The sequence below is a fragment of the Drosophila arizonae genome, chromosome X, assembly GCF_054131065.1.
Source record: "Drosophila arizonae isolate 15081-1271.41 chromosome X, UAZ_ARI_1.0, whole genome shotgun sequence".
NCBI lineage: Eukaryota > Metazoa > Arthropoda > Insecta > Diptera > Drosophilidae > Drosophila > Drosophila arizonae.
The window spans coordinates 33,489,163-33,504,048 of NC_142927.1; the positions used below are offsets into that span (position 1 = coordinate 33,489,163).

Genomic DNA, 14,886 nt, shown 5'->3' on the forward strand with positions numbered 1-14,886 from the left:
TAATTAAAATTATTTTATACACATTTTCAACCGAAAAAATTATCGTAAAACACTACTAACTTTATTAAATGCTATGCAATATATGAAATACATATGTCATATTACACTCAAGCTTTACTCATTATTGTCAAAAATTTCTAATTAAGTCATAAAGGCCCATTTTGGGCTGATGATAGACGAAAATACTGAGAAAGAATTGAGTTTCGCGACGCACGCACACAAAAGCACATACACGTAGCAAGGATGTAAATGTGTGTGTGCATGCTCGTCGCGAAAATGTATTCTTTCTATGCACAACAGCCTGTGCAAATTGTAAAGCCCAAAATTTGCCGTTGGTCTGCCTTGTGAAGTGAGCACATGCATACATACATTTGTGTATGTGTATGCTTGTATGGGATGGCAAGCTAATTGTCTCTGGATTTAGTAGTTTGTAAATTTTGTATGATTTGAATCGTAGGGTGACTATCAAATGGGCCATTATGACTTAATTAGAAATTTTTGACAATAATGAGTAAAGCTTGAGTATAATATGACATGTGTATTTCATATATTGCAAAGCATTTAATAAAGTTACGATAATTTTTTCGGTTAAAAATGTGTATAAAATAATTTTAATTATATATAATTATTTACGGATATAAACACATTTATAAACATGATTAGCAATAATAATATATAAATGTACTTATGTACATATGTATGTATGTTCACACATAGTACATCTGTTTAAAGTGGTTATGACAGTCCGTAAGACCGACCAAATGCAAATGCTGGACTTTAAAATTGCTACAAGCAGCAAGAGTAACGCACGCAGGTCACAAATGCTCATACATGTAGCAAGGGACTACAAGTGTGTGTGTACTTGCCCGTCGCGAAATCATATTCTTTATGCGTATCAACGCTTTCATACCCTTGCCACGAATAACCATCGAAACGCTTACATTTTGTTTGCATGAGCGTGACAAATGCTTTTATGATTTCGGTATACCCTTCACTCAAGAGGAAAGAGCTGGGATCGTCGCGAACAACATTCAATTTTTGTGCGCTGCTGAGTTCGGTGATTTGAGAGACCAAAGAGAGAGATAGAGTGAGAGAGAGAGAGTAGGACAAATAGCGCATAGCCTTGCATCATATAAGAATGAGACCATTTCGTTTCAGCGCTCGCAATAGTGCTGCAAAAATATCGGATCGGAATCGTTATAATCGATATTTTCGAATTTTGGCAAAAGATCGATATGGGTTTCTTAGTATCGATATATCGAAGAAAAAAAAATGGTTATTCTTGGCGTTGGTTTTAACTGTGTAAGAAGCGTATTTATTTAATTTTGCTAAATTGTATACAAATTGATTGATTTAATTTAATTGCAATAGAAAGAAAAAAATGGATCAGTTTTTGGGAAGAAAACGTAAGTACAATTGATATATCCTATTGGAAAAGCTTGGAGTCATAGCTTGTGTGTCTTAAGCGCGGCGAGGGTGGACTCCGATGAAGAAAATAAGACCGTGGGAGCCCCAAAAAAATCCGAAGTGTGGAAATATTTTGAAAAAGGAAAGGATGGTTGTGCGGTGTGCAGAAATTGCTTTAAGGTCTGCAAAACAAGTGGAAATACCAAAAGCCTTAAAAATCACTTAACACGCATGCATCCATCGCTGCAAGAGAGTGAATTGGCACCCAAGTCCGGTAGCATTTTGCACTTCGTAAATAAAAAATATGAGGCAACGTCCTCTGAGAGCGAGAGGATGTTTAGCAAAGCGGGAATGATTGCTAATTCCAGAAGGGCGTCATTAAAACCGGAAACAGTAAACAAACTATTTTTTTTTTTTTAATAAAAACCAATGGGTTTTGTCTTAATTTCTTTTTTTTTTTCAAACTGCCATGGAGGCAATTGTTTTTGTTATTATTATAATATAATTTTAAGGAGCATAGTGAATTTGAGCTTTAATGAATTGCTGTTTTAGGTTTAAGTTAATGAAAAATAATTTGGTTTGGTTGAATAAATTTGTTTTTGTTTGATTCTGTTGCTTTTATTTTAATCTTGAAATGGTTGCCATTTTATCCATTAAGAAGTCATAATTAATATAAATATTATAATAGCTTCTAAGCAAGAAAATTAACATTTAAAAGAAGTGTTCGATATATCGTTTTTATCGATCTTTTTCTCTGAAAATATCGTGAGTATCGATATTACGGAATATCGATTCTTTTGCAGCACTAGCTCGCAACGAACTGACTTTGTAATCTTGTATATTCACTGCTCGAGCCGTAAGAGACGGAGCCGAGCAACTACGAAGGTGAGTAGTCCCTAATGCACATTTTTTCGATGGTGAAAAAGTTTGTTCTACATGTCTCATCTATGTGTTCTTTGGTCAGTGATTACATGTACAATAATCATTGCGCGAAAATTTCAACAAATTGAATTTAAGCTGCTCTGACGAAGAAGGCTAGTAAATATAATTAAATGATCTTAAGAGAAACTAGCAAGACTGAACAAAGAAGTTCCTATATTATTTTATTTTAAGAACATGTTACAAAATGAATTTTAAGCATTTAATTAATTTTAAGACTTTAAATATATATTGGAATATGGAATTTAATACGAATGCATATTGTTCTAGTTTTATGTTGGACTGAAATATTATTAATTTTTTAAAATGAAATAAACAACAAACATTTTTTGCAATGGGAAAACCCTTATTTTTTCTGTATATAATAAGTCAGTTATTATTTTATTATAATTTGAATTTCCAGACGATTTATTTGTTATGGTATTTATAGTGGTATTTTGTAAAATATGAAATAGTATTTTATAGTATATTTTTGAGACCAGATTGGTATTTTTCGTTTGGTCCGGCGCGGTCACCCTGCTTTAGTTCATACTAGTATAATAGTAAACGGAAACAGAATTCTCAAAAAGAAGTAAGTTTATTTAAACGTTTGCCTTTTATTTACCAAACGACTCTAAAATGAAAACAATATATTTTGTATAACCAATATAGATTAATATGATTCTGTATATCAGTATTCTATTTTTCATCGATCATACAATTGGATTCATCCAATCGCCGGTACCGAATGTACTTTTATTGTTGACTGATGATCAGGACGTAGAGCTACATGGCTTGCATCCACTACAAAAAACTACAGAATTTCTTACTGAGTATGGTACTAAGTTTACGAATGCATATACAAGCACACCACTCTGTTGTCCTGCGCGAGCAAGCCTATTAACAGGTCAGTATGCTCATAACCATCTGACTTTTAATAATTCGGTAAATGGTGGTTGCAATGGGCATCATTGGCGTACACTATCTGAGCCACGTACATTGCCAGTGTTGTTGCAAAAGCATGGATATCATACATTTTTTGCTGGAAAGTATTTAAATCAGTATAAAGGCGCTGAAGTTCCGCCAGGTTGGGATACGTTTTATGGCCTTCACGGAAACTCTCGCTACTATAACTATACAATACGTGAAAATAGAAGAAATGTCAGCTATGCGGATATTTATTTAACTGATATGTTAAGAGACCGAACGGTAAAATTTATTCATAATGTGAGAAAAGGCCAGAATCCCTTTTTTGCAATGATTTCACCCCCAGCCGCTCACGCGCCTTTCACTCCAGCACCGCGGCATAAAGGTGTATTTTCTCATGTGCGAGCGTTACGTACTCCAAGCTTTAACGCTCCTAGTAAAGGTATGTCTTGCTCGATATTATATATTTAAACTTATTTTATTTCTGCAGATAAACATTGGCTGGTTAGAACAGCCAAGCGTTTGCCGAATACAACTGTGTTCACAGTTGATAAGTATTTCCAAAAACGCTGGGAAACCCTTCTCGCAGTTGATGAAATGATGATGGCCATAATAACATTGCTTAAGAAATATCAATGCCTCGATAATACTTACATCATTTACACTTCTGATAATGGTTATCACTTGGGTCAGTTTGCACAGCCGTTTGATAAACGACAACCTTATGAGACTGACATTAAGGTGCCATTACTTATTCGTGGACCATATGTACCTGGCAGTATTTTAATGAACTTCGCTGTTAGTTTGGTAGATCTGATGCCTACCATTTTAGAATGGGTCGGCTTATCGGTCCCCAATTATGTTGACGGCCGCTCTTTTAAAGATGAGTTGCTACAGCAGCATCAGACGAAAAGACAATCACAACATCGAGTATTGCTCGTTGAGTATTGGGGTGAAGGAAATGACGAAACATATAATTCAGAGTGTCCAGGGAAGCAGACAGACCATTTAGCGCAATGTACGCTAGATGCAGATTGTCATTGCCAAGATGCGTGGAACAATACATACACGTGTATTCGAGATTTCCGGGATAACCTGGATCGCATTTATTGTGAGTTCTATGATACTGAGGTAACTATGTTGAATTAATAAATATAATACGATAATAAATTGTACTTTTTATGTCTAGAATTTTATTGAGGCATATGACTTGATCCAAGACCCCTATCAATTAGAGAATATCGGGTATGAACTACTTCCAAGTGATCGTACTTTATACGGATATTTAATAGGAAATCTCACAATATGTGCAGGAAAATCTTGTCATATTAACTATTAATTTTCTTTTCATTAACTAATACGAGCCACGCTCACAAAGTGCTGCATTACCGATTTTGGTTCACAGGTACAATCAATATTGGTTTTATGTAATTATGTATTTAGCTTTAATTTGATTTGAATAAGGCAATTTAATATTCAAAATTAAAGTGATACCTTCAAAAATGCAAATTAGTTTGTAAGGGGGTGCATTTGGTTTGATTAAAAATACTCTGGAATCGGATTATAACGACTTAACTTAAAGCGTTCAACCGGTTATAAGGACGTAAATTCGATGGTTTGGCTTGTCCCCAAACAAACTTATATGAAAGAGACACCGCCTAGCACGTTTCCGCCTTTAACGACAATCCGCATAACCCGACGATTTTTTTCATATTTTTCATTCATTTACCGTCTAATCGGCCTTATTTTGGAAATCCAATTGCGGGATAAATTCCAAAACAGCGGGCAGCGGGAATTCTGGATTTTTTATACCCTGAACCCATTTACAATGGGAAATCAGGGTATGATGGTTTTGTTGAAATGTATGTAACAGGCAGAAGGAGGCGTGGCAGACCCCACAAAGTATATATATTCTTGATCAGGGTAAAGAGCTGAGTCAATTTGGCCCTGTCCGTCCGTCCGTCTGTCGATTTCAGAAGATATAAGAGCTAGGGACTTCAAAATTTTTTTTGTCCGTATTAACCCATCCCGATCTTTTTTATCGATAAAAACCTTATCGAAATCCTGTTATAAAATTGTTTCTTCTATGTATGCTTATATCACTAACCAGAGAACACATAGACTAGACATGTAGTACAAAGTTTTTCAACACCGAAAAATCTGATTCCCAGGGCCTATCAATTTCGTATTTGCTCGACTCTTCACTTTTTAGGTTCGGGCTACGAAAATATGCGAAGGTACAATCATTCCGCTTCATGCGCTCGACCGAGATGGTCAAATGTTGAATAAAAGATGCCTCTATGCTCAATTTTTGTTCTTGCTCTCTCGTTCTCTCTGCTCTCTGCTCTCTCAATATGTATATGTATGTATGCATGTGAGCACAAGCAGCAGCTCACGAAAATTGAAATTTCTTCGCGTTAGACTGCCGTTTCTTCCCTTACGTGAAGTGTATTTCGAACTCTTCAAGCCGTTTGCCATGCGTTTTCGTTATTATTTGTGGGAAGGGTATGAAAGCGTTGGTGCGCATAATGAAAATGTTTTCGCGATTAGCATGCACACACACTCTCGCTTGCTACATGTACTATGAGCATTTGTATGCCTGTGTGTGAAGCTCTCGCCGCCTGTAGCAATTTTACAGTCCAGCATTTGCATTTGGTCGATCTTGTGAAGTCCTGACATACATATGTATGTATGTACATATGTATATACATTTGATTGTGTGTACGCATGGGATGTGCCGTTCACAATTATGGGATATCACTTGTAGAAGCATTTGTATGCCTATGTGCCTTTACATGTGCGTGTGTGTATATCTTTGTTTGTATGCTTCGGAGATGAACATTGGCGTGTGCCTACCTCAACTTGGAATTGGGGGTTTGAAATAATATTACCCAGATTCCTATTTAAAGCAATTGTTTTTATGAATTGTTAATAGAAAATAAAAGGTACTTAAATAGAAGCGCGCATCTTCAATTAAAACCCTAAATCGTTCAACCAATTCCAAGTTGAGGTAGGCACACGCCAATGTTCATCTCCCAAGCATACAAACAAAGATATACACACACGCACATGTAAAGGCACATAGGCATACAAATGCTTCTACAAGTGATATCCCATAATTGTGAACGGCACATCCCATGCGTACACACAATCACACAAGATCGACCAAATGCAAATGCTGGACTGTAAAATTGCTACAGGCGGCAAGAGCTTCGCACACAGGCATACAAATGCTCATAGTACATGTAGCAAGCGAGAGTGTGTATGCATGCTAATCGCGAAAACATTTTCATTATGCGCACCAACGCTTTCATACCCTTCCCATTGAAGAGTTCAGAATACACTTCACGTAAGGGAAGAAACGGCAGTCTAACGCGAAGAAATTTCAATTTTCGTGAGCTGCTGCTTGTGCTCACATGCATACATGCATATACATATTGAGAGAGCAGAGAGCAGAGAGAGCAAGAACAAAAATTGAGCATAGAGGCATCTTTTATTCAACATTTGACCATATCGGTCGAGCGCATGAAGCGGAATGATTGTACCTTCGCATATTTTCGTAGCCCGAACCTAAAAAGTGAAGAGCCGAGCAAATACAAAATTGATAGGCCCTAGGAATCAGATTTTTCGGTGTTGAAAAACTTTGTACTACATGTCTAGTCTATGTGTTCTCTGGTCAGTGCTTATATGCAATTTATGCAGTTTCGGTTTTTGTTAAAATTTACCCCCCTCTATGTCGCCTCTAAAAGGCGTATTTGTGCTTTGGCAAGTACATGTGTTGGGCCAAATTCACTGATCTTTATTGTTTAGCTTGAATTTTATACCTATATTTTTTATATTTGGGTTCACCCTAATTACTTGCTTCTCTTGCATTGTAAAGCTCTCATTACTTGCATTAATTCGCCTAGCTCTAAGCAAGCTGCGCTTGCTCATACGTTTGTATTTTAGTCTATATCAAGAACTCTACGAATAAACGTCGCACCTACGATGCGCTGAATTTAATATACGGCTCATTTGTTTAGTTAGAACAGGACCCCCATACTCTGAAACTCATGTAGACAGAAAAACGCTTCTGATCTCACATTTTGGCGCCCAACGTGGGGCCCTGCTGTTCAAAGTCCCGTGCAACGCATTTAGAGTTATAATTTGGCTTATGTACAGACATATTCTGCATACATACATCTGTACATAAAAGGGAATGTTTCAGCATACAAGCTAATAGTTGTGCATACATTCGTTTTTCGCACAGGTCATTCGTTTTGGTTGACTTCGCTGTCGCTCTGTGACCCCCGCCGTCGCATCACCGAGTCATCTTCTTCGTTTCGTCAATCTCTCGCAGCAACAGCAGCTTCTGCTTTGCAATCTTCGTCACTTCGACGCCCCTACGATCCCCCCGCGATCGCAGCAGCAAGTTATCGGCAGTGCGCATGCCATCATATTCGTCAAACGTTTGGATAAATCATATTCGTCGAATTGGAAATACATAAATGCAGTTATTCACAAACGCACTTACATACACATATACATACGCAACTGCACATTAAATTCACCGCTGAAATTACTCTTCTCGCTGGATATTATACGCGCTCAGTTGAGTGAAACTCATCGCCAAATTTCTGCAAGCTCAGTTGCATTGTTCGTCGCTCTTATATTCATCACGCAACATTTTTCTTCGCGCTAATAAATATTTTGTGAAATTTTGGCTTAACTCTGGTAGTGAATATGACCATCGTTTATTTAAATAAACCCTTAAGGTTGCTGTTGATCTAATAATGTCTCTGGAGAGCCTTAAAACACAGCGCGCGAATTCTCGCCGCAATATTAGCCGCATTCGTAATGTTGTCGATCCCAAACTAAGAGAAGGGAAATCCGCACCAATTCAAGCTGAATTAAAATGTCGCTTGGAAATTTTGGAAGCTTATTTTAAGCAAGCAATGGTATTGCAGACTCAAATTGAAAAGGAATGTCCGACCGATATAGGACGCACCGAATTTGTGGAGCTGTATGTAGAAGTAAAGGTCTGCATTACAGAGCAGCTCACAGAGGATATGCACGAATCAACATTCGCTGCGGTATCTGGGCCCACCTTTTTATCGTCGGCCAAGCTGCCCAGACTTACGTTACCTACATTCGATGGCAATTATGCGGACTACAAGAATTTTAGTGCGTTATTCAATCAAAAGGTGGATCAACAGAACAGCTTATCAAACATCGAGAAGTTTAATCAACTGATCAGTTGCTTAAAGGGAGCAGCATTAGAAACGGTAAGGGCATTTCAGATCACACCTAAAAACTACCGAAAGGCACTTGATCGTTTGAATCAACGCTACGACAATCAAACAATATCTCGTCGTTGTTTATGCTCAAGAGCGTGTCAAGGTCAAATAGCCACGAAATTCGAAGTTTGATTGACAACTCTACGGCATTGTACAACTCGCTAAAATCATTAGGCAACGAGGCACAAATCGCACAGGCAATGTTAATAGCCATTGTGATGGATAAGATGGACATGGAAACCAAGCGTAAATGGAACGAATCATTGGATTATTCCAAGTTGCCTACGTGGGATTTGTGTGTACAGGTAGTAGAGAGGCATTGCCAGTATTTGGAATCATGCGGTAAGTCCGAATCGAGCCTGGCTCGAACTGCGACTGCTAGAAAACCACGGAGCCAGACAACCACGCGACATGGTTTGTCTTTTAATTGTTCAACTCACTCATGTCTTCTTTGTCTTAGCTCAGAGCATCGAGTTTCACGTTGCAGTCGACTTCAGGAGATGTCGGTTGCAGAACGTTATGAAGCAGCAAAACGACATGGTCTGTGCCTAAATTGCCTTGGCAAAGGCCACCAGGCATCCAAGTGTCTCTCTACTCAAAGATGTCGATGTTGCTCGAGACTTCATCACAGCTTACTGCATCGGAAGGCAGCTGTGACGAGGTCGACAGTTACGTCGCCCAGCGACTCGAATTCAAGCGATGTTGTGACACATACACACACCAATCGAACAGACCAAGTCATTCTAGCAACGGCCATCGTCGAGGTCATGGATGCATCTGGAAACTACAGGATCGGTCGTACTCTATTAGATTCTTGCTCACAGGTGAACTTCATCTCAGAACAGTTCGCACAAGCACTACGCTTGCCAAAGATCAAACGGAACATGCGAATCTGTAGCGTTGGCGAGTCACACACATACATCAAGTTTGGCATTTCGGCCACAATCAAGTCACGTTTTGAGGATTTCAAGATGCCCATTGATTTCTGCGTGACGTCACACATTGCATATCAGCCGGATTCGGATATCGACATTTCATCTTGGAACATACCGAAGAACACGCCTTTAGCTGATGAGAAGTTTCACAAAACTCGGCATATCGACTTACTTATTGGCACTGAAACATTTTTTGAAATTCTTGCAGTGGGACAAATCAAATTGGGTCCCAACCTTCCTATGCTTCAGAAAACGTTACTCGGATGGATTGTGTCTGGACGCTATGAAGGAACACAGCAACAGACGCACTGCTACTCGCTCTCACAGGAGGAGTCAATCAACAACAATTTGGAGAGACTATGGCATATCAAAGATTTGAGCAAACCAACCGACAAGTTCACACCTGAGCAACTGCAGTGCGAGCAAATGTTTACTCGATCTGTACGCCAACAAGCAGATGGTAGAATTATTGTTCGGCTACCATTTAAGGATGACCCAAGAAATCTAGGATCTTCATACGAGTCGGCCAAGCTGAGATTTGAGTCACTGGAGCGGCGCTTAAATCGGAATCCTCAGTTGAAGGCAGCATACACAGCATTTCTGCGCGAATATGAAGACTTAAATCACATGAGTTTGGTCCACTCACCAAGGCTGGACGAACCACATAATTACATACCACATCACTGCGTCTTCAAGCCAAATAGCACTTCAACGAAGCTCAGAGTTGTCTTCGATGCCTCAAATCGAACTTCGTCGCCACGATCACTCAATGATTTACTAATGGTTGGACCGACTATTCAGACGGATCTATATACGCTTCTGCTACGCTTTCGAACGTACAAATATGCACTGACTGCAGATATTGTGAAAATGTTCAGGCAAGTATTGGTGGAGTATAGTGACCGCAAGTTTCAATACATTCTTTGGAGAGATTCAGCAGACAAACCACTACGGACATATGCACTAAACACAGTCACATACGGTACTGCCACAGCACCATATCTCGCCATACGCAGTATGAAATATTTGGCTGATCTACACATGCAAACTCACAAATTGGGATCACAAGCTATAAATTCATCATTCTACGTGGATGACTTTCTTTGTGGGCGTGACACAGCAGAAGGCTTGCAACAACTCAAGGCAGAGGTCATCGAAGTACTTGGCAAGGGCAAATTTGAATTAGCAAAATGGCATTCGAACCATCCGGACTTTGTCGACGACAGCACGATCAAAGATTTGAATCTAGAAGATGGATCAGCTACAAGCACATTGGGCTTAGCTTGGAATCAACGTCTGGACGTGTTGCTATTTGCCTTTCGACCCAAATGTTCCATTGATGCAATCACCAAGAGGACAATTTTATCTGTGCCATCTTCACTTTTTGATCCATTGGGATTGGTAGCGCCAGTCATTGTGACAGCAAAGATCATCCTACAGGAGCTGTGGATACTCAAATTGCAATGGGATGAGACTGTGCCGCAAACACTTTACCTGGCTTGGAAATCGTTTGCTGCATCACTTGCTTCACTGGAGTCGCTGACAATACCTCGATTCTGTATGCAGCCGAACACCAAGGAGTTGCAGTTGCATGGATTTTGTGACGCCTCCATACGTGCATACGGATGCTGCATTTACGCACGCACAGTTGCAGCGGACGGCAAGGTTCAAGTCCACCTGATCAAGTCCAAGTGCAGAGTAGCACCAACTCGTAAGTTATCGCTACCAAAACTGGAACTTGCTGCTTCCCACTTACTGGCCCAACTCTACGTGAAAATCAAGGGGATTTTCACATCGACACAAGAAACCTATGGAGCGACTCGTCGATAGTTCTTCATTGGTTACAGCAACATTCTGCGATTTGTTGGAAACCGCGTTTCTGACATACAAGAAGCCACACCGGACTGCCATTGGAGACACGTCCCAACTCAATTAAATCCCGCCAATCTGGTCTCGAGGGGATGTACACCCATGGAATTGAACGAATCAATCTGGTTTATGGGGCCGGCGTATCTGAAGCAGAGCTCAAACGCTTGGCCAAAGGACAAATATCACGAACCAGATCCTGAGGTCGTAACACTTGAGATGCGCAAGTCAACTTTCAAGGTTACGACGGATAGCAACTATCTACTCGACACACTCAGAAGCATAAGTTCGCATCGTCGTTGCTTGCGAATTGTTGCTTGGATGCTGCGGTTTATACACGCGCTTCGCAAACCCGTTGAGCTGTCTACGCCCTCGCCATCAGCACAAGAGATACAGCGTGCATTTAATTGCATTATTTGGAATCTGCAGCAGCAACACTTCGCAGATGAAATTCACGCTTTGAACAAAAAAGGGGAAATATCAAGTCACATAAAATTTCTAAATCCATTTTTGCAGATTACAGACGGATACCTACTATTGAAGGTTGGCGGCCGTCTCGAATTGGCAAATGCACCAGGGGTTCAGAAATATCCAATCCTACTTCCTAGCAAAGATGACTTCGTTCGTCACTACGTGCAGTTTCTTCATGTGCAACACTACCATGCTGGCTCAAAGGCACTTGTTGCACTAATTCGTCTTCAATTCTGGATCGTAAATGCTCGAGACCTGGCTCGCTCTATCGTTAGAAAATGCGTGCATTGTGTGCGCTACAAGCCAAAGTTGCAACAGCAACTGATGGGACTGACTCCATCGAGACCTTTCGCTCACTGTGGAGTTGACTTTTGTGGACCAGTCAACGTCTATCTCCGCATTCAGGGCAAAGCTCCTCGCAAGGCCTACATATTCGTTTGCTTCGGCACCAAGGCTGTGCATATCGAGGTGGTATCTGACCACTCAACGGATGCTTTCTTGGCCGCGTTGAGACGCATGATTGCACGACGAGGATTGCCTGTGGATATATTTTGCGACAACGCCACCAATTTCACTAGAGCAAGCAATCAATTAAAGGAACTACGAACCTACTTCTTCAAACAAGAAAATCAACAATCAATTATTAGTTTTTGCACAAATGAATTCATAAACTTTTGTTTCATCCCACCCAGAGCACCACACTTTGGCGGCCTCTGGGAGGCGGCAGTTAAAAGCGCTAAGGGACTCATGACGCGCAGCCTTATGAATGCCCGCTGCACGTTTGAGGAATTGGCCACAATCACAGCGGAAGTAGAGGCCATCCTCAATTCACGTCCGCTCTCCCCACTATCATCAGATCCAAGCGACTGGGGTGCTCTGACACCTGGTCACTTCCTAGTTGGAGACTCCTTGCGAGCATTGCCTGAACACAATATAGAAGACGAACAGCTGAGATCTTTGGATCGCTGGCGTATGATAACGGGTATCAAACAATATTTTTGGCGACGCTGGTTGGCAGATTACTTCAATGAGCTGAACGTACGCTACAAGTGGACCAAGCCATCACCCAATATCTCTATCGGGGACATGGTTCTCGTACATGAAGACAACATACCTTCTCAGAAGTGGATAATCGGTCGCATTACAGCTACAATTCCTGGACGAGATCAACGAGTACGAGTTGTAGATGTCCGCACTACCAAAGGCATAATCCGGAGACCAATTCACAAAATAGCGATTCTCCCTGTCTCTTGAAAGACTGCGTCATTCAATGGGGCCGGGATGTTGGGCCAAATTCACTCATCTTTATTGTTTAGCTTGAATTTTATACCTATATTTTTATACTCATTCACGAAAGTGAATCAGTATATTGGTTTTGTGCAATGTCCGTCTTGCTGTCCGTCCGTCTGTCCGTCTGTCCGTCCGTCCGTCTGTCCGTCTGTCCGTCTGTCCGTATGAACGCAATCTATTTCGGCGCTATTGAAGCTAGAGACTTGAAATTTGGAACACATACTCGTGTATATCTCCGATTTATAAAGTGTTAAAATTTTCCCGATCCGCCCACTAGGGGCGTGGCAAATCGGAAAATGCATTTTCCGATATACCAGAAATCATGTTTGTTGAAGAGCTAGAAAGCTGAAACTTGGTATGTAGGTCCGCGTTGACCACCCAAGATCACGAGCTATGGCGGATATATCTACGCCCATTGGGGGCGTGGCAAATCGGATAAAACTGTATCTCCTAAAGTTGTAAACCTAGAATGCTGAAATTTTGCACGTCAGCTAATGGTATGATTCTATAAAGTCTGAAGATAAATTATAAGTCTACGCCCGTTGGGGGCGTGGCAAATCGGACCTGAAGATATAGTGATTTTTTAAATTCTCCTATATTTTGGACACTATTGATGGCAGAGACCTCAAATTTTGTATATATACTCGGACTGATCACCCAAGACCAAAAAGTTTTGTCGGATATATGTCCGCCCACAGGGGGCGTGGCAAACCGCAAAAGTTTATATCTCCTAAAGTATAATAGCTAGAAGCTTCAAATTTGGATAGTTGAGTTACTGGTAGCCTCCTCTATCGATTCCCCAAAAATAATTTTTACGCCTCTTTAGGGGCGTGGCATATCGAAAAATACCCTGTAATTTTCACATTTTTTTAGGGTAAGCATTCAAACTTTGCAGTTAGGGTAACGTTATCTCTTTCTAAAAACTGACCAAAAATGAGGTGTCTACGCCCAGTTGGGGCGTGGCAAATCGGAAAAACCTGTATATTCTACAGTATTAGAACGAAACTTAACTACTAAATTGTTGATGGGATGTGAATGAGTATTCCGCAGTCGGTAACGCCCGACTGCAACGTTCTTACTTGTTATATTTGGGTTCACCCTAATTGCTTGCTTCTCTTGCATTGTAAAACTCTCATTACTTGCATTAATTCGCCTAGCTCTAAGCAAGCTGCGCCTGCTCATACGTTTGTATTTTAGTCTATATCAAGAACTCTACGAATAAACGTCGCACCTACCATGCGCTGAATTTAATATACGGCTCATTTGTTTAGTTAGAACAGGACCCCCATACTCTGAAGCTCATGTAGACAGAAAAACGCTTCTGATCTCACAACATGCATATCTATGTTTCAATCATAATCTGAAAGCTTCATGAAGATCGTATGTGCACAAAAAAGTTATTAAACAATTAAGTTCTCATAGTAAGCGCACACGGCAGCCCATGCGTGTTTATGCGTGGGTGCTTGTGTGGGTATGTGTTTGTGTATGTGTGTGTATGTGTGTGTGTGTATGCGTTTGTGTGTGTATGCGTGTGTGTGTGTGTATGTGTGTCTGTATGCGTGTGTGTGTATGTGTGCCTGTGTGTGCGTACGTGCCTGTGTGTGTGTGTGTGTGTGTGTGCGTGTTTCTTCTGTAAGCTGAAAGACGCGAAAAATTATTGAAATATCTATTGCTCCAAGGGTTCAGGGGATCTCGTAGTCGAGCAGTCTCGACTAGAGCTTTCTTACTTGTTTTATATTCATTTATTGACAAAATTAAACAAATTGCAAGTTGCGTGGTGGCTAGGATAGCGCGCG

General features: G+C 40.5%; 1 protein-coding gene across 2 annotated transcripts; it reads left to right on the plus strand.

Moving 5' to 3' along the window:
* Positions 1-2,794: 2,794 nt before the first annotated feature.
* Positions 2,795-14,341, plus strand: LOC108617790 (N-acetylglucosamine-6-sulfatase-like). Of its 2 annotated transcripts, XR_016270878.1 has the most exons (5): positions 2,795-2,917; positions 2,998-3,694; positions 3,743-4,383; positions 4,442-4,657; positions 7,502-14,341. XR_016270878.1 is itself a non-coding variant. In XM_089473302.1 (4 exons), exons 2-4 carry the CDS (start codon positions 3,004-3,006, stop codon positions 4,589-4,591), a joined length of 1,482 nt encoding a protein of 493 aa, XP_089329428.1. In that variant the 5' UTR covers positions 2,795-2,917; positions 2,998-3,003; the 3' UTR covers positions 4,592-4,755. The 2 variants fall into 2 exon arrangements, 1 of the variants encoding a protein (XP_089329428.1); XM_089473302.1 differs by lacking the exon at positions 7,502-14,341 and having other exon boundaries at positions 4,442-4,755.
* The last annotated feature ends 545 nt before the right edge of the window (positions 14,342-14,886 follow it).

What these genes read in the sequence shown, in the direction of transcription:
- LOC108617790 (XM_089473302.1), top strand. Translation starts at nt 3,004, where the DNA reads ATGATTCTGTATATCAGTATTCTATTTTTCATCGATCATACAATTGGA. An exon ending in CTTTAACGCTCCTAGTAAAG is followed by an intron (nt 3,695 to 3,742) that starts GTATGTCTTGCT and finishes TTATTTCTGCAG; the next exon opens with ATAAACATTGGCTGGTTAGA. An exon ending in GTGAGTTCTATGATACTGAG is followed by an intron (nt 4,384 to 4,441) that starts GTAACTATGTTG and finishes TTTTATGTCTAG; the next exon opens with AATTTTATTGAGGCATATGA.